Here is a 20,163-nt window from a genome sequence, read left to right on the forward strand (position 1 = left end):
GAAGTCTTCTCTTTTTTCACTTTGCTTTGTTTTAATGCATACTTAATGACTCCAAAATTTCTTGGCATTGTAGGTCCTACATTCAGCACTTTTCACATTTGATTTGATTGAAAGTGTTCTGGCTCGAGTAGAAGAACTCATTGAGATAAAAACAAAGTGTACCTCTGAAGAAAACGCTGGGATAAAGTGAAAGCTCCAGCTCCTAAATAACAACTAGTAAAAAAATGTGATTTAACACCTTCACAAATCTTTTTCTGTAAAACACCAATAGAAAAAAACACATCAGTAGAAAAATAAATGCAGCCTTTCTCATCTGTTTCTGTAATGACACATTATGGATGAATAGCATTTGGTTTCAAAAAGATAATCTCCATGATAAAGAATGTCCATATATAATAAATGCTACTGTAAAAATTCAATACAAATTAATAATTTTGTATTATAAGTTTATAAAATATAGTTGAATTGCCTTCATTGGTATAGTTGTAATGAGTTTATAAAAATGCTGATGCACTTTATGTTCCAGTTTGAATCTGTGTTACATTTTAGAACTCCTAGTGATAAACTGAATTATCACTCCAATTTTTTGTGAGAACATTATTCAACAAAACTCCTGAAAATAAAATCTTTTAATTGTATATATTTTATTATTTTAAAATTTTTAAGTCTTTGAAGTAAATATATATTTGAACATTATAATTCAACCAGTCTAATTATTTTAATAATCTTCCAAAAGAAAATTTATAATTGATACTCTAATTTGGGTTAAATGAGTCACTGAGATTTATCTGTTGAAGTGTTTTCCAAACAGGACTTTGCTCAATGATGTAAGCTTTAGTTGTTATCATTCTGTAGCAGATGCTATCTATGTATGGTTTGGAGGTAATCTGGAAAAAGATAAAAATATGCAACATTATATTATTCAAGTATTGATCACTTTCTGTGTGCTCAACACAACATATGACTCATTAGAATAATAGATACCTGGTCTCTGTCTCATGTCTTTCAAACATGCAAGCCAAAAAGTAGACTGCTGTAAGAATTGCTTTAATGGAGTTCTCTTCCAAGTGTAAGGGTCAGGAACACCTAACTGCTAGAGGAGTTGAGGGCACACTTCACACAGGAGGATAAGCATGAAATGTGTGTTTGCACTCTTGAAAACTACAACCTAACCAATATTTACACTTTAGAATTTGATGAAAAATTTAACCAATATGGCCAACCCTCATATGGCCAAATACTGTTTTGGCCCAAAAGAGTCATTCTCAGCTACCAGAAATAAACTGAAAAGACGTGAGAGGCTGAGGTCAGGCATGGGGAAGGGTTGCACACTGAAACAGCAGCTGCTCTGAGGGGAACTAAAGCAGAGTATGCTCAAGAGGGGATGCATTTGAAGTCAAGAACAAAGTATATGACTGTGTGTATGTAAGTGTCATTTTTTCCTTAGGTAAAAACTCACCTTAGCTATAGTGCACATAAGATCAATAGCATTTACTGTGTTGTGTACTGGAAGTATCCTTAAGTTACTACCCAGGAATCTGAAAAACAATTCATAAGTTCAACAAATCTTATGACTTTTTATACCATCTGCTATCTTAACACCTTGCTGACTGGTCACGAGATAACTTGTGTTTGCACTTACATTAAGTAATTTTAAGGTTTGAAAGCAATATAGAGTTTTAAAATTACTTAAATTAATGTAAGTGCAGACATGAGATATCTCATGACCAATGTCCAGACATGGAAACAAGTTATCTCATGACTGGTCAGCAAGGTGTTAAGTGGAAAAAAGAGACAAACCTCTTACTGCTTCTCTTTTGTTTACTCATTCAGGCCCTGCCTTATTTCACAGAGGAACTGATATGGCTTTGTAGTCAGAACTTTAATGAATAAAAAGTGTTTACTTTGGGTTTGATCTTGCAGAAGAATCCCAGAAATCAGCATGAACTCTGAAACTTGTCACCTTGATTCATAGAATAGCCATGTGGCCTGCATTTTATCAAATATGACAGGTTAACATTATAAAGTTTATCTTTGGGGAAAACATAACTCAGCTGCCTTAAAGAATCAAGAACAGGTAAACACAATATAATTTAACAAAAATAAATGTGGTGCTCTTCCATACCTCTGCTGAATCCTGAACATCAGTTTCCATTCCTCAAGTCCATGGAGGGCAGCAGACAGAACCAAAAAACTATTTTGGTGAATGTTAATAAACTTCTCAATTTTGGCTAAAAATACTTCTTCAGCTGACATAAAGCATTCTTTAGCATCCATCAGTAAAAATGCAACTCCTAGGAAAGGTGAATGTCACTTCATCATTAAAAATAAAAAAATGTAATAAAAACCACCTCAGTAAAATCAACAGAAATAGCTGTAGGTATAACATACCTCTAAGTGTCTAGATCCTAAACCATAAGAAGTAGAAATCACTAACAAAATTCTTAACAAAACAATTTAGGTGGTTCTCTGAAGTGCTCAGTATAAAAGGATTACTTACTCTAAATATTTAAAGGGGGGGAAATATTTTTTAGACAAAGGCACAATGAGAATAATACCTAATTTTACTTAAAAGTTAACTTTCCAAGTTATAATGATATTTATAAAATATTGTTTAGAGTACTACAGATGTCTCCCTTTTTTTTCTATGTTCCCCATAATGATTTTAAAAGCTGGAAATCAAGAAAGATAGTTTTAAGCAAGCCAATTATTTATTGGAGAAATCTTGAAACTATTGCTGTATATAAATTAATACTCAGTAAGCAGGTTCCTAAGATCTCTGAAATAGTATGAGCCCTATTAGAAGGGTTCCAAATAAAAACTTGATCTAATTAGCTCTTAAAAGATGATAAAATTAGTTCTTTAAGAGGTATCTAAGGAAATTGATCATGCTAATTGAGGAACTTGGTCAATTTATATAACCTCTCTGAAACTAAATTGCCTCATCTGTAAGATTGTAATAATAGTTCTTCAATAGATTTGTTGAATGGATTAAAAGTTAGATAATGTATATAAAGTGGTCAAGGCATACATTTAAAAATATTTTACTTCTCCCTTGAGGCATTTAAGGTGGTACTAATTAGTTTCATCCTGGCGGTCTATTTCTAGGAGCTTTTGAAAGCACCTGTCTTCCAAACCTGCTAGAGTACAGGTCCTATTTGCAATCCTTCTAATAAAATCACCTCCACCTCTTATTCTAATTAGGGGCTTGGTGCATGAAATTCATGCACTGTCCCTCAGCCCAGCCTGCCTCCTCTCACAGACTGGGAGCCCTCAGGGGATGTCCTACTGATAGCTTAGGCCCGATCCCTGTGGGGAGCGGGCCTCAGCTGCAGTCTGGCCTCCCTATGCGGAAGGCAACTGGGCTGATCAGGGGAAGATGCCAGCCCATCACCCCACTGGTGCAACCGCCAAGGTGTTTTCATCAACACGGACTCCCTTCACCATGAAAAAATACCTTTCTTTAGGATATAACTTTTTTTTTTATCCTCACCTAAGGATATGTTTCCATTGATTTTTAGAGAGTGTGGAAGAGAGAGGGAGAGACAGAGAGAAACATCAATATGAGAGGGACACTTTTATTGGTTGCCTCCTGCATGAGCCTTGACCTGGGCCCTGGCCAGGGAGGAGCCTGTAACCTAGGAACATGCCCTTGATCAGAATGCAGTTGGCAGGCTGAGGCTCTATCCACTGAGCAAAACTGGCTAGGGTAAGATATGACATTTCTTAGCCCCTCCAGCAGTGGACCTTTGTTTTTTCCTCTAGGAGTGAGGTGGAAAAACCCTAGATCAGTGATCGGCAAACTGCAGCTCATGAGCCACATGCAGCTTGTGAGCCGTGTTTTGCCGCTCTGTTGACTAACAAGTTTGCCAACCACTGTTATATACTACCTTTTACCTCTTTGCACACAATATGCCACAACTGCCTAATCCTCACAGCTTCCAACTACACAGTAGCATTTAGTCTAGCAGTGGTCGGCAAACTCATTAGTTAATAGAATGGCAAACTATGGCTTGGAAGCCAGAGCCGCAGTTTGCCAACCACTGCCCTAGATCACCTTCTTGGACTCTTATTACCTAAGTTACCAAGAACACTGCAAGTGGCGGCATACAGAGAGCTTAGCCAATGAGCCGTCAGAAAAGGTGTTTACACTGGAATTGGTTTGGCTCAGTGGATAGAGCATCAGCCTGCAGATGGAAGGGTCCCAGGTCTGATTCCTGTTAAGGGCATGTACCTTGGTTGGGGGCACATCCCCAGTGGGGAGTGTACAAGAGACAGCTGATCAATGTTTCTTTCTCATCGATGTTTCTGACTGTTTATCCCTCTCCCCACTTCTCTGTAAGAAATCAATAAAAATATTATTTTTTTTTTAAAGAAAAGGTGTCTTCTCTGCAGCTCATGAGCAGAGAACTCCTTGCATTGTGTCCACTGGGCTGGGGGCATGGCCTCAAGGCCGGCAGCCCCACATTGTGTCCGCCAGACTGGGGGCATGGACACAGGCCACTTGGTGCTGACGCATGCCATTTGGCACCTGCACCCATAGGCCCAGAGTGGCTGGGGGTGTTCTGGAACCCTGGCTGCTCAGAGCCGACGTGCAGGCCTACAGGTTAGGAGCGGCCTGGGTCCCGAGGATGTTCCCAGGACCCAGGTTGCTCAGCACCTGCATATGCAAATTAACCCACCATCTTTGCCGGGTTACTATTCATACTCACTCCTGATTGGCTGGTGGGCACCACAGAGGTATGGTCAATTTGCATCTTTCTCTTTTATTAGTGTAGGTTGTTTCCCAAGCACAAAAAGAGCTGTCTACTTCCCATGTCCCCAGCCTTCTCATATCCTAATCTAATTCCTCTAGCACTTTGCTCATGACTCACAGTTGTATGGTATTATGATTTAAGGAGCATTTGTATGTGTCCATTTGATTATTTTAGTTATTTGTTTATATTATATTCAGCAAAATCTTGTACAAAATTATGAAAAATACTCTCTATTGTTTTTTGTGTATAGATTTTGACCAATATTGTGATATTGGCTTTTTTGTTACTATGAGTAATACAAGTATTGATTATTGGGGAAGTGGCTTTGTTCTATTTTCATCTTAGTTCCAAAGCAAATAGTTTTTACCATCCTCTACCAGACTCCACTGGTTCAGCTTTAGTTCTACAATTGTAATCTTAAAAGAAATATTTTGTATTTTGTAATTGGCTAGATGTGCTGCTTTTGCAGCGGTAACCAACTTTTATACATTAACCTCTCCCAAAAGATAACACCTTAAGCTTATTACTTGGTTAATGAACTACCAAATTATTTGAATTTATACTTACATATTTTATTTTTTTAAAAAAACTTAAATCAAGGCCATTAGCAAATATACTGTACCAGTACGAGAAAATATAATTGATCCATTTTCCACTGAAGCTGAATACCGAACCTTGTGACTTCGGTTTTCCAGGGCAGTTGCAACTTCACAACTCTTCAAAAAATTTTTCAGAAATACAAACTTAAGACATGCTAAGAATAGTTTTTATTAAAGCTAATACGTTAGAATAAGTTTAACAGTTTCTTTTATGACTATACCACTTAAAGATCTGATCATCAAAACATACACTAAATGTTCTCTATGGAGAAAAAAATACCAAAAAAAAAAATTTAGGTCAGCTCAAATGCTGCAGGTTTGGAAATGAGTTGTGTACTACAGTTACATTATTTAGGAACATAAATTAAGGACATAATTAACTAAACTATGAAAGTTATAGTAAATGCAAACTTTAGAAAAAATCACAGAGATAGATTCTGATGTGCATTAATGTATAACAGAATGTGGGTGGTGGTGTGTTTCTTAGATGGTTAACAGAAACATGAAGTGCCAGGCACAGAATACAAAGACACCAATTCTCAAATTCATCTGTTTACAGTTATTTTTAGCATACTTTTAAAATGTCTTAATGCTTAGGTGAGTCAGAAAACAGCAACCAAACTTTTGGTTTCAATAATAACCATTCAATAATACATTCATCTCATTTCTGATTCTACCAAGTAATCAGATCATATTACCCAAGACATTAAAGTGGTTAATAGTTTTTCCTGATTGTTATTCTCAAAATATGTAAAAATCCCTGAGGTATATTAATTTTATATTTTTCTTCAGATCATGTATATTTTAAGGAATTAGGTATAAAATATATGCTCTCTTTCCTTCCTAAAGGAATATTTTGTGCCATTCAAACAGATCTTGATGTCAGGTTCAACTATGACACTTCCCCTGAGCTGATCCTGCTGTTTTAAAATTATACATTGCTTCCAGTGATTGCAGACTAAGTAATTTAGGCCAACCCTCCTGCTGAAGGCAACTGGGAAGCTGGACAATTTTTTTTCTTTCTTTCTTCCTTTTTTTTTTTTTTAAAGAGAACCTTTATTAAAGCAAGAGACAGTGAAACAAAAAGGGCCTGGGATAACAGGAGAGGGACTAGGTATTAAAATGAGCTTAGGCACCTGGCCAAGATGGGCCAGTGGTTGAGCATCAACCTATGAACCAGGAAATCACAGTTTAATTCCTGGTCAGGGCATATGCTCAGGTTACAGGTTCAATTCCCAGTGTGGGGCGTGCAGGAAGCAGCCAATCTATGATTCTCTCTTGTTGATGTTTCTATCTCCCTTTCTCTCTCCTCCCTCTCTGAAATATTTAAAAAAAGAAATGAGCTTAGGCTGGGTTGATTTGGCTCACTAAGAAGTCAGAGAAAAGGGGGCCTTAGGGACAGGTTCAGGGAGTTTGCCTAGACGAATTGCTGCTGCCCATTGCTATTCTGGTTGCAGATATTGTGGGATCCCTTAGAGTTTAGGACATGCACTTCTGTTGGGGAAGAAGAGGGAGGAGATCCTGGGAGGGAGAGCATGCCAAAGCTGGACAATTTTTTAAATCTGCTTGAATGCATTAGAGAGCTAACAGGATAGTGAAAAGTTACAAGATCAAGATCTACACAGAAATTTAAAGATCTGAGACCAGCATTTAGGCCATATTTTCCCTGAGGGCAACTACCTGCCAATTAAGGAAGAGATAGATGAAAGCCTGAACAGAGCCTTTGACAAAAGTAGAACAGCTCTCACAGGGATTGCAGCCTTGCTTCAAATCATTTCAATCCCTGAAATTGTATTAAGTTGATACTGTATTACTAATCCTCCTAAGCATCTTGCAGAAGCACTTTCTAGAGCAACCTTTCTCAAGCAGGTCTGCTCATTTGAACTACAGAACAAACATAACTATTTGGGTGACTATTTCCTCACTTCTCCTATACTCGTACCATTCTAGATGTACAGGAAATAAGCTCATTTTTACATATAATAAACACCTTATGGGTTAGGTTACTACCCTGTTTCCCCGAAAATAAAACAGTGTCTTATATTAATTTTTTCTCCCAAAGTTGCACTAGGTCTTATTTTCAGGGGATGTCTTATCTTTCCATGCGCTAGATCTTATTTTAGAAGGATGTCTTATTTTCGGGGAAACACGGTAGATTAACAAACAATATAATTTTTAGCATAAGTATGTCCCATGTAATATTTAGGATGTATTTATACTATAGTAATTGCTTATCTGAAACTTAAATTTAATTGAGTGTCCTGTATTTTATCTGGTAACTCTCTTAGGGCATTAGGGATTTAATTATCTTGCAGAATTTCTCTAGAGAAATAAAATACTATTTTAGGCCTCAAATTATTTCTAGAAATAATTGTTCAAATATAAAGTCCAGCACTAGCTGGTTTGGCTCAGTTGATAGAGCATCGGCCTGCAGTCTGAAGGGTCCCAGGTTCGATTCTGGTCAGGGACACATGCCCAGGCTCAATCCCCAGCAGGGGGCGTGCAGGAGGCAGCAGATCAATGATTCTCTCTCCCCAACGTTTCTATCTTTCTCTTTCACTCTTCCTTACTCTTTGGAATCAATAAAAACACATTTTAAAAACATTAAGTAAAATAAAATATATAAAGTTCAACACAATAAAAAGTAATCAGACATACAAAGAGATAATATTACATGAAAGAATAATCAGAAATATCAGGGGATATATATAGTGAAATTAGCAGATATACTAGAGGACCAGTGCACAAAATTCGTGCACTCAGGGGAGGGAGATCCTTCAGTGCCCTCTCGCAGTCCAGGAGTACTCAGGGGATGTCCGACTAATGGCTTAGGCCCTCTTCCAGGGAGCAGGCCTAACCTGGCAGTCAGATATCCTTAGCGTTGCCACGGAGGCGGGAGAGGCTCCTGCCACTGATGCTGTACTCACCAGCTGTGAGCCCAGCTTCTGGCTGAGTGATACTCTCCCTGTGGGAGCACACTGACCACCAGGGGGTATCTGCTGCATTGAATGTCTGGCCCCTGGTGGAGAATGCACATCACAGCAACCAGTCATTCTGCTGTTCGGTCATTTGTATGTTAGCCTTTTATTATATAGCACATGTGTCAAACACAAGGCCCGCGGGCCAAATCCAGCCCACCAGGCCTTGCAATGTGGCCCGCACCGCGCTGTCATCACTGCACTCCGCTGTCAGTTTATGACATTGTCAGTTTATGACTGTTCAGTAAACCATTCAGCCCGCGATTTAGGCTGGATTTTAGATTTTGGTCCCTTCTCTGATTGAGTTCGACACCCCTATTATATAGGATACCTTAAAATAGCAAATGTTCAAGAAGATAAAAGACATGGTTGAGAATTTTTACAAAGAATCAGAAAGTATATTAAAAGGGGTGTGTTGTGACAGATGTAAATCAGGAAAGTTTCATAAAATCTGAGTCAAATATTTAGTGGAAAGCAGTTTATTAAGCAGATAAGTGAAGGAAGAATACAAATGTGAGAACAGCCTGGACAGAAAGAATAACACAGGCAAAGGGGAAGAAACCAAGATAGCAGCATTGGGTTAGACACCTGAGTGCAGCCTACCACACCAAATTTGAATTTAGAACTGGAAAACAGGGGAAACACCACCCTGAAGTGCAGGACGGCTGGCGGAGAGGAGGCTCTACCATCTGGGAAGGAGAGAGAAGGCACGCTGAACATCATGAACTGTGAAGGTGCGGAGAACTGTGTGCGTGAAAAGGTGGCTGCCCAACTTTGCTGCCTGCTTCCTTGCGGAGCGCGGAGAGGGCGGGCCGAGTTCACTACTGGCTTACTCCCTGAGTGCGGAGAGGGCAGACAGCTAATGTGTGGCTGGCTTTCTTGTTCGGGAGGAAAACAGAACCACCCTATTGCTCTGATAGACGGCCCCAGACAGGGAGAGGCCAGACTGTCAGGCAGTGGGCAGAGATCTCTCGGAGGTGTGTGAAGCCAGCGGCCATTACTGCGGGACTCAGAAACCAGACCCTTGTAGGGAGGGGCTGAATAAAGCTTGTCTGCACCACCCAAGACTCCACCCCATCCAAGCGGAGCACAGAAGCCCTTCCAGTGGCTAGCTTTCTCGTTCGCCACTAATAGGACTCTACTAGGAAGAGACAGACAGGAATCCAAAGCTTGTTTGTGCCTATACCAAAGAGGTGCACACGCCTGCAACAAATCTTGTGGGATTCACCAAAACTTGGCTGTGCCACCCTGAGACTCTACCCCATCCAAGCGGAATACAGAAACCCTCCTAGCTGAGACACTTCTGACCCTCATAGCCAATTGACTTGAAGATCAACGCTTCACAGTGATACCAACAACAAGCAAGGCCTAACAACAAGACTGCACACACAGCTCACAAAAGGTTAAACCAAGACTGTCCACCTCAGGTAACTGGGAGGCTGATCCACTGAACCATATAGGACACCTTAGCACACAAAGCCACCCTACCAACTCAGGGAAGCTATGAAAATGCCGAGACAAGGAAACAGATCACAAACGAAAGAAATGGAGGACAAGAAGCGACTGGATATAGAGTTCAAAACCACACTTATAATGTTTTTCAAGAATTTCCTAGAAAAGGCCAATAAAATAAATGAGACCTATGAGGATATGAAAAGGGATCAACTAGAAATAAAGAATACATTGTCTGAAATAAAAAATATTATACAGAGTCCTAAAAACAGAATAGAAGATCGCAAGAATCAAGTCAAAGATTTGGAACACAAAGAGCCAGATGACACTCCTCCACAGAAGCAAGAAGACAAGAGAATCCAGAAAGTTGAAGATAGTGTAAGAAACCTCTGGGACAATTTCAAGCAAACCAACATCAGAATTATGGGTGTCCCAGAAGAAGAAGAGCAAGATACCAAAAACATATTGAAAGAAATAGTGACAGAAAACTTCCCCCACCTGGGGAAAGAAATAGACTTACAATTCCAGGAAGTGCACAGAATCCCAAACCAAAGGAATCCAAAGAGGACCACACCAAGACACATCACAATTAAAATTCCAAGAGCAAAAGACAAAGAGAGAATATTAAAAGCAGCAAGAGAAAAGCAGGTAGTTACCTATAAAGGAGCTCCAATATGATTGTCAGCAGGTAACTACCTGCTTTATAGGTAACTACCTGCTTTTCTCAACAGAAACCATGCAGGCCAGACAGGAATGGCAAGAAATATTCAAGGTGATGAATAGCAAGAACCTACAGCCAAAAATACTCTACCCAGCAAAGCTATCACTCAGAATCAAAGGCCAGATAAAGAGCTTCACTAATAAAAAAAAAAAGCTAAAGGAGTTCATCACCGCCAAACCAGAATTATATGCATTGCTGAAAGGGATTCTTTAGGAAGAGGAAGAAGATATAGATAAAAATTATGATAAACAAATATGTAACTATCAACAAGTGAAACTAAAAGCCAAGGGAATTAAAAAACCTGATGAACAATATTAACTAGTGAATATAATAGAATCAGAGGTATGGAAGGGGAGTGGACTTATGATTCTCAGGGAAAAGGGGAGTTGGGGGGTGCGGGAAGAGCCTGAACAAAAACTGTGCACCTATGGATGAGGACAATGGGGGGTGGGGAATGGGCAGAGGGTGGGGTGGGAACCTGGTGGAGGGGAGCAATGGAGGGGGAAAAAATTAGGAACATTTGTAATAATATGAACAATAAAGATTTATTTAAAAAAAAAACACAGGCAAAAGTATTCAGAACTGAAAATATGATACTGATACTGTAAATATGTAAGCTGTATATGAATCAGTTAATTTGAGGACAGAGTAACTGAGAACCCATGTATGCTATGCTAATGAATTTCAATTATACCTTATTGGGGGAGCCCAATTATAATAAGAAGAAATAATAGAAGAGTTTTAAAATATATATGTATAGATATATTTTTTAATAAAATGATATATTGTGCTCACAGAATGGGAAAAATAAAATTTTCCCTAATTCAATTCAAAACAAGTGTGGAAGTTTTATGAGCTTAAAGTGATTCTGAAGTTCACCTAGAATAAAGTTTGTCAAACTTTTTCAGTAGAAGATCAGACTATAAATATTTTAGGCTTTTTAGGATGCGTAAGATATGTCATATGTTTTCCTTTTCTTCCTTTCTCCCACCCCTCGTTTCCTCTCCTTCCACTTTCCTGTCCTATTTCCTTTCTATCCTTTCCCCCCTTCACTCTTTCTCTCTTTCCCTCCCTTCCTCTCTCTCTAACTTTTTTTTCCTCTTTCTTTTTTACAAGCTTTTAAAGATGTAAAAACCATTATTACTCATTGGCTGTGAAAAAGTTGGCCACAGTCATAGTTTGCTGATTCTCTGGTCTAGAAGAATACATATATTTTAATAAACATAACAGTAGTATGGAAAGAACATGCCTTACCAGGTTTTTATCACAAAACTACAATGAATTAAAGTGTGGCAAGGATTCAATATTTACTAAACAAATCAAACAAACAGTACAGAATGAGACTCAAGACTACATAATATATAATGGTTATTTATATAGGAACCTGAGTATATAAGTAGCACATATTTAAGCTTAAAATATGAAAATTTTATAATTAGAGCTATTTAATGAATCTCAAAAGAAAAAAAAAAGGTGTGAATCTAACTTTATAAGAAAATCAGCTGCCTTAATTTTTCAAGATTAAGTATAAATAAAAATTTGCAACTTATGTCATAAATATCAAATACTGAAAGGGAAAAACTTGAAAACATTTATAATCAATGCTATAATACATTTGCTTATTTTCTATTTTCTCTTTAGCTTTCATTGCCCTAAGAGCAGTATGAGTGAAGAAGTTCTTTCGTGATATGCCTGAGATTTTGCTGCCTGTGGATTCCTCTAGTATTTTTATGGTTTCCCGTCTTATGTATAAGTCCTGTATCCATTTTGAGTTTATTTTTGTGTATAGTGTAAGTTGGTGATCTAGTTTCATTTTTTTGCATGTATCTGTCCAATTTTTCCAACACCATTTATTGAAGAGACTATTTTGACTCCATTGTATGTTCATGCCTCCTTTGTCAAATATTAATTGAGCATAGTAGTTTGTGTTGATATCTGGATTCTCTATTCTATTCCATTGATCTATATGTCTGTTCTTGTGTAAGTATCAGGCTGTTTTGAGAACAGTGGCTTTGTAATACACTTTGAAATCTGGTATTGAGGTCCCTCCTACTTTATTCTTCTTTCTCAGGATTTCTGTGGCTATTCGGGGTCTTTTTTTTTTTTTTTTTTATCCCAGATGAATTTTTGGAGAGTTCTTTCTAGGTCTGTGAAATATGGCCTTGGTATTTTAATGGTGAATGCATTGAATCTATAGATTGCTTTGGGTAGTATGGACATTTTAATGGTGTTGAAAAAGGAACCCTCATGCACTGCTGGTGGGAATGCAGACTGGTGCAGCCACTATGGAGAACAGTATAGAGTTTCCTCAAATTATTAAAAATGGAATTCGCATTTGACCCAGTGATCCAACTTCTAGTAATATATCCCAAGAAACTAGAAACACCAATCAGAAAGGATATAGGCACCCTTATGTTCATAGCAGCACAATTCACCGTAGCTAAGATTTGGAAACAAGCCCAAGTGCCCATCAGCAGATGAATGGATTAAAAACCTGTGGTACACAATGGAATACTATGCTGCTGTAAAAAGGAAGGAACTCCTACAATTTGAAACCGCATGGATGGACCTGAAGAGCATTATGCTAAGCAAAATAAGCCAGTCAGAGGGAGATAAATATCACACGATCTCACTCATTTGTTGAATATAGTGAACAACATAAACTGATGAACAAAAACAGATCCAGAGACAGAGAAGCATAGAGTGTCAAACCTGAGGGAAGGTAGGGGATGGTGGGGGTTAGGGGGAGAGATCAACCAAAGGACTTCTATGCATGCATATAAGCGTAACCAATGAAAACAGACACCAAGTGGGTGAGGGCATGAGCGGGTGTGTTGGGGGGTGGGGGGGAGGCAATCGGGAGATAAAGACACATATGTAACACCTTACCAGGGGTCCTCAAACTTTTTAAAGTGGGGGCCAGATCACGGTCCCTCAGAGAGCTGGAGGGCCGGACTATATGAACTACTAATTCCTACTGTAACACCTTGGCTGCGCTCACTGCCCAAAAAACCTGGCAGGCAGGATCAGACTCCCCTGGGGGCTGCATGTGGCCCGCGGGCCGTAGTTTGAAGACCCCTGCCTTAATCAATAAAGGGAAAGAAAAAGATCAATGGCCCAAATGCCTCTTTACCTTAAGAGATGAACTCATAATAACGGTGGTTGTCCATTTTATATTTTCTTTTTCAGTACTTTCAGCCATCTGTCTTTGGATCAATCCAAATTCTAATGGTACCACAAACTAAGAAAAATAACAGCAAAAGAACACAAAAAAATGTCTGTTTGATAAATGAGTAAATGAAAGATAGAAATAAAACTAGAGTAATGAAGACATTCTTAAAACTATCTGAAAGTCAAAATTGGACATTGAAAAGTATCTGTCTTGTTATATATTAAATTTATTTAATACTATGCTTTCTATTAACAATTATTAAAAGCAATGATTCTGACAACTCACATTTTTCACCTTGAGTGTGATATTAGCTGTGGGCTTGTCATACATTGCCTTCATTATACAGTCATGCACCACAAAACATTTTGGTCAAGACAAACTACATATATGGTGGTGGCCCAATAAGATTATAATGGAGCTGAAAAATTCTTATCATGTAGTGCTGTCATAACTATTCTTTGGTTTTGCAGCCATAACATAAAGTTTGCAAAAATCAACAAGGCTGTGGTGACATGGCAAACAACTTTAACCTGGGCGTGCATGACATGACATTGAGGAGCTCCTAGAGGTGGCTCCTGAGGAATCGACTACTGAGGAGTTGTCCAAACAGGCAGAGGAACACATCGCTAAAGAATTTGCAAGAGCCGAAACTGGTTTGGCTCAGTGGATAGAGCATCAGCTTGTGGACTGAAGGGCCCCGGGTTCGATTCCGGTCAAGGGCACGTACTCTGATTGCAGGCACATCCCCAGTGGGAGGTGTACAGGAGGCAGCTGATGGATGTTTCTCTCTCATCGATGTTTCTAGCTCTCTAGCTCTCTCCCTTCCTCTCTGTAAAAAATCAATAAAATATATTTAAAAAAAAATATGCAAGAGAAAAGGAAACTACAGGAGAAGAAAAAGAACCTCCAGAAAATTGACAGTGAAGGGTTTAGCAGAAGCTTTTACATAGCTCAACAAGCCCCCTAAAAAGTTTAAAACATGGACTCCCAACAACAAAAGGTCTTGTCTAATAGACAAGAATGTTTGTTGCCTTATCTATATATATATATAAAAGCCAAGCGACTGGAATGACCAGAATGACGGGTTGCTATGAATGCACTGTGGGGCCAGCCAGCCAACATCACACGTCCCCTCCCCGCTGCCAGCCTGGCCCAATTGGCCCCCATTTGGGCAGGCTGGCCAGACCCCATCTATGTATGAATTCATGCACCAGATCTCTAGTATGCTTATAAACAAATGTTTGATAAAAAAAGAGAGAAAAACTAAGCAAACCATTATAGATGTATTTCTGAAAAGAGTGACATTTCCTTAAGAAGAGGAGCAACTTCCAATCCTGAAAGCTCCATTCATAGTAAGTGCCCTATACAGGTGGTACCATTTTTAAATCTTTTATTCTATACTTAGAGGCCTGGTGCACAAAAATTCGTCACTCAGCAGGGGTGGGGGGTATCCCTCCTTAGACTGGCCTGCGCTCTCTCACAGTTCGGAACTCCTCGGGGGATGTCCACTTGCCAGTTTAGGCCCACTCCCCAGGGATGGAGCCTAAGCTGGCAGTCAGACATCCTTCTGGCAGCCCGGAAGCCCTCAGGGGATGTCCGACTGACAACTTAAGGCTAAAATGATCCATGTGGTAATCAGTATGAACTCATTGGCAACATCAGTATGAACTCATTGTTAGCTTGATATACAGATGAATACACATAGAAATACTTATACATATATGTATATATATATCCATATATATATATATATATATATATATATATATATATATATGGATTAGTATACACTGGTATATATACATTCATTTCTTTGCTTTGTCAGTTGAGAGAGGTCTAAAAAAAATGATACGCTAACCAGACTTTGGTTTCTAATACCTTTCTCTGATAAAGGAATGATGGCTCCTTGAAGAAATGGTTGATTCTAGGGTGGGAACAGGAAATATGCATGATGAGTCTAGAGCATTTTGTAATACCAGAAATTAAGGAGGTGATTTAAAACAAAAATAAACACAGGAAAAAAAACCCACATTGAGAGGGGTATGTCAAGAATGGTGGAACAAACCGAAAGCGATCCCAATAGTCAAATCTCAGCAGCAAAATAAAATAAAAAATTATTACCTTATAACTCTATTAAAAATATACCCATAAGTGCATACTGATATAAATGATTAAATAAATAAATGGGAGACAAGAGATAAATCTGACACTTTCCACAAAACATTGGAGAAACCTGACAAACACTACCTCAGCCACATGGTCAAAATTATCATTAATATTCATAAATCATATTGGTAGTATGTACCCTTGATATGATGTATCTTTCCTTTAAGTAACCCCAAACCCTAGTCCCATCTTGAGAAAAACACCAAATTCCAGTAGTTGGGCATACTACAAAAAAATCCAACCAGCATTCCTCAAAACTGTCAAGATGATCAAAAACAAAGAAAGTCTGATAAACTGTCTCAGCCAAGAGAAATCTAAGGAAACTCTGCAACTAGTGATATACTAGTTGGAATCCTGGAACAGAAAACACACACACACACACACACACACACACACACACACACACACACAATGGAAAACTAAATAAACTATGGGCTTTGGTTAAAAATTGTAGTACTATTGGATCACTAATTGTAACAAATGTTCCATACTAATGTAAGATGTTAATAGAGAAAACTAGTTATAGAATATGTGGGAATACACTGTGCTATCCTCTCTCTCTCTCAATATATTTTATTGATTTTTTACAGAGAAGAGAGAGGGATAGAGAGCTAGAACCATCGACCAGCTGCCTCCTGCACACCCCCTACTGGAGATGTGCCTGCAACCAAGGTACATGCCCTTGACCGGAATCGAACCTGGGGCCTTTCAGTTCCCAGACCAATGCTCTATCCACTGAGCCAAACCGGTTTCAACTATCTTCTCTTTTTTTTTTCCCCTGCCAATCTAAACTGTTCTAAATATAAAGTCTATTAAAAAAATATTCTACCTCTCTTTCAAGGCCCGTTATAAGTCCTGCCTCCTGCAAGAAACTATCTCTGAGCCCCTCAAACTAAATAAGACTTGTCTTTCCTCAAAATTCACCTTACAACTCCTCTGTTGAGCACTTACCATACTTGCTTAACAAAATTATTTAAAAATATATTTCATTTCCCCTAATTCATAAGCTTCTTAATGTCAACCAAAATTATATTCACCATGTTACTCAATACAAAATTAAATCAAAGCAATATTTAGAAACCAACTAATCCAAATGAAAGTCACAGGTGGACGACCAGGTTTCAGTGATGGTGAGTTAATATCTCCTAGGTGGTTTTATGCTCCTTTTGAATAACTCTAATAATTAGAAAGTTCCTCCTGCTGAGTTGAAACCAGCTGCTCTATGATTTCCTCATTTATTGCATGAATGAATGAACAACAAGTTAACTGGCTCTAGGAGAGGAAGGCCACCTTCTGTTTAATCTAATACTGTATCTCCAACACCTGGTACACAGTAGACGTTCAAAAAATATTTGTTTTTGAGTGTTTTGCTAGCTACTTGGGGGAAGGTCTATAACTTTTATTCCCCTAGCCCCATTAAATTTAATAAACTGTTTATCTGATGACAATTTACTGTGTATCTGATGGCACAAGCATAACATATATTCATTTAAATCTTTTTAAAATATATTTTTATTGATTTCAGAGAGGAAGGGAGAAGGAGAGTGAGACAGAAACATCAATAATCAGAGAGAATCATTGATTGGCTGCCTCCTGAATGCCCCACACTGGTGATGGAGCCCACAACATGGGTATGTGCCCTTGGCGGGAATCGAACCTGGGATCCTTCAGTCCCCAGGCAGACATCCTATCCACTGGGATCCCTCAGTCCCAGGCAGACATCCCATCCACTGGGATCCCTCAGTCCCAGGCAGACATCCCATCCACTGGGATCCCTCAGTCCCAGGCAGACATCCTATCCACTGGGATCCCTCAGTCCCAGGCAGACATCCCATCCACTGGGATCCCTCAGTCCCCAGGCAGACATCCTATCCACTGGGATCCTTCAGTTTGCAGGCAGATGTTCTATCCATTGAGCCAAACTGGCTAGGGCTAAATCTTTTTTGATCTTTGTTGTTGTTGTTATCCCTCACCCAAGGACTGAGAGTATTTTTCCCATTGCTTTTTTAGAGTGGAAGGGATGGGGGGGGGGGGGTGGCGGGGAGGGAAGGAGAAGGGGAGGAGAAGAAGAAGAAGAGAGAGAGAGAGAGAGAGAGAGAGAGAGAGAGAGAGAGAGAGAGAGAGAGAGAGAGACATCAGCGTGAGAAAGACATCGACTGGTTGCCTCCTTTTCCCACCAGACAGCGCGGGGGATTGAACCTGCAACCCATATGTGCCCTTGACCAGAAATCCAATCCACCACCCTTTGCCTCCCCTTACTCTAACCACTGAGCTTACCGACAGTGCTGGAACATATATTCATTTAAATCTTTACACTCGTATATGTAGGGTTTTTTTAATGTATATATTTTGTATTGATTTCAGAGAGGAAGGGAGAGATAGAAACATCAATGATGAGAGAGAATCATTGATCCTGCCCTGACCCGGAATGGAACCATGATCTCCTGGTTCAAAGGTCAGGCTCAAACACTGCGCCCCTCCCGCCGGGCTGTATGTAGGTTTAATAAACAATTTTAACTAAAGCTAAAAGAGGTTAGGTCATGCCCTGCGTTAAAGGAACTGGGATAGGTAGATCCCCAAGCGGGTACGTGAACGACCAAGAATGAATCTTTAAACCAGGCTGAGGCCGGAGGCTCCCTCAGTCCCCGAACCGCCCCAGACCAGCAGGGGGCGCTCCCCGGGCTCCGCACCTCGGCGGCTCCCAGCTGAGGGCAAAGAGCTGGATTGGACCCCGTGGACCCCTAATCCTCTTGTTTGTTTCCCCCCAAGTTTTCAAGTTTAAATACATTTAATTCTGCGCAATAATCTCCCGTAAATCTTTATCCCGCTCAGTCGGCTCAGTTCTCAAATGAGGTTGGCCTACAAAGATCTTCATGGCCTCTTCCATTCTTAACTTTTTTTTTTCTGGGGGCAGGTGTGCAAGAGATTATGAGCAACATCTATACTTAAAATAAAAACATATATATATGTGTGTATACACACACACACACACACACACACACACACACATGTATATATGTGTATATATATAAATTTGCAGGTGGATAACTGGGTTTCTGAAAAGGTAGCCGGTCTACAAATCCTACGGGAAAAACCTGAGGAAACCCCTTTCCGGACACAAGACTCCGGAGGCAGAAAAGGGCGGGAAGGACCCTCTCGCACCCCATCCGGGCCCTGAGGCAAAGATCTGATCTTGGCAAGTCTGAGGAAACACACACACTGCCGGGAGATCAAAGAATTAAGAATGCAAAGTGCCTGGTCCTCAGAAGCCTCATCCCCGAGGATCCGAACATACCAGATCAGTAGGTCCTTGAAGCCAGCTCGCGGCTCCCAAGCTTCCAGAACCTTCTGTTGGAGCGAGAAGCGCTGCTGGCAGCGCGGACAGGCCCGAGCTTGTTCTCTGGCCGCTCTAGCGCACCAAGCACCTGCTCCACGCTCTGGGCTTCTGCGCAGCCGCAAACCCTGCCATCATGGCCCCGCCCCCTCTACCGTGGTCCCGCCCCTGTACAGTGACCCCGCCCCCTCTGTCGTGGCCCCGCCCCCTCTACCATGGCCGCTCCCCCCTCCATGTTTCTTGTACTTCAGGTCGCAAATTTGCACCAATTGTCCTGGGTAGGAAAAAACAGGGTGGCTTTTTTTGTTTTGTTCTGTTCTTTTTTCCGGTCAGACTTAATTGCGTGGAATTGATTTTTCACAATTTTTCTAAATTTTTGTCCTGCTGCTATAAACAACGGAAAACCAAATTGTGAAAAAATAAAGACTAACATATTCATTAATGTTTGCAACTATAACATAGAGAAGTCTGTGTGTTTGCAATTTGACACTTCATTGTTTTTAGGCCTAACTGAAGCTCAGCAAATTATTATGTGCTGGTGCTCAGAACTGTAAAGATTTAACAAGGAAGAAAAAAAAAAAATGCTTCAGTAACTTGCTTGGAGCTTAATAAGGTACAAAATTGTCTATGTGTCTAACTTTATAAAACATGTATTCCTGAAAAGGAAAAGAAAAAAGTGCTCCAGGAAAAATCCTTTGAAGTGCACTTGTAATATGGATTAATTATTCCCCAGGATACCCATTTTGAAAAGTTGGAGTTTGGTAACACTGATATATTAGAATTAAGTGCACGCTTTTGCTGCCCCTGTTGGACAGTTTGTTAGGACAGATCACACCTTCTGGGTTTGGGAACTCAAGGAACTGACTCAATGGCTGGTGTGGGCAGGAGAGGTCAGTGTTGCCAGAGGATTCTCTTTGGAAGGCCCTCTGTTTCAGAGCAGTGACCCCACCATCAGGGGAAGGCAATGCCCATCACACCTCTGTT

The 20,163-nt window shown here is 39.8% G+C and overlaps 2 protein-coding genes across 3 annotated transcripts in view; one reads left to right on the forward strand and one right to left on the reverse strand.

Annotated features, from left to right (window-relative positions):
* The window catches only part of GLMN (glomulin, FKBP associated protein), a 48,856-nt gene extending 47,937 nt beyond the window's left edge, over window positions 1-919 (forward strand). For both annotated transcript variants that reach the window (XM_084873420.1, XM_084873421.1), the window contains exon 19: window positions 74-919. In XM_084873420.1, coding sequence (XP_084729546.1) covers window positions 74-190 — 117 coding nt within the window. In that variant the 3' untranslated portion in view covers window positions 191-919. The remainder of the gene's footprint in view (window positions 1-73) is intronic.
* On the reverse strand, window positions 756-19,259 carry LOC311617163 (protein SPO16 homolog; the record flags this gene model as incomplete). Its single annotated transcript, XM_084873446.1, has 6 exons — window positions 19,141-19,259; window positions 13,641-13,732; window positions 5,380-5,473; window positions 2,126-2,294; window positions 1,460-1,538; window positions 756-887 (listed from the first exon to the last, which is right to left on the reverse strand). Exons 2-6 carry the CDS (start codon window positions 13,707-13,709, stop codon window positions 756-758), a joined length of 543 nt encoding a protein of 180 aa, XP_084729572.1. The 5' UTR covers window positions 13,710-13,732; window positions 19,141-19,259.
* Window positions 19,260-20,163: the final 904 nt, after the last annotated feature.

This window comes from Pipistrellus hanaki (assembly GCF_964339955.1).
Source record: "Pipistrellus hanaki genome assembly, chromosome: 2".
In the NCBI taxonomy this organism is placed as follows: Eukaryota; Metazoa; Chordata; class Mammalia; order Chiroptera; family Vespertilionidae; genus Pipistrellus; species Pipistrellus hanaki.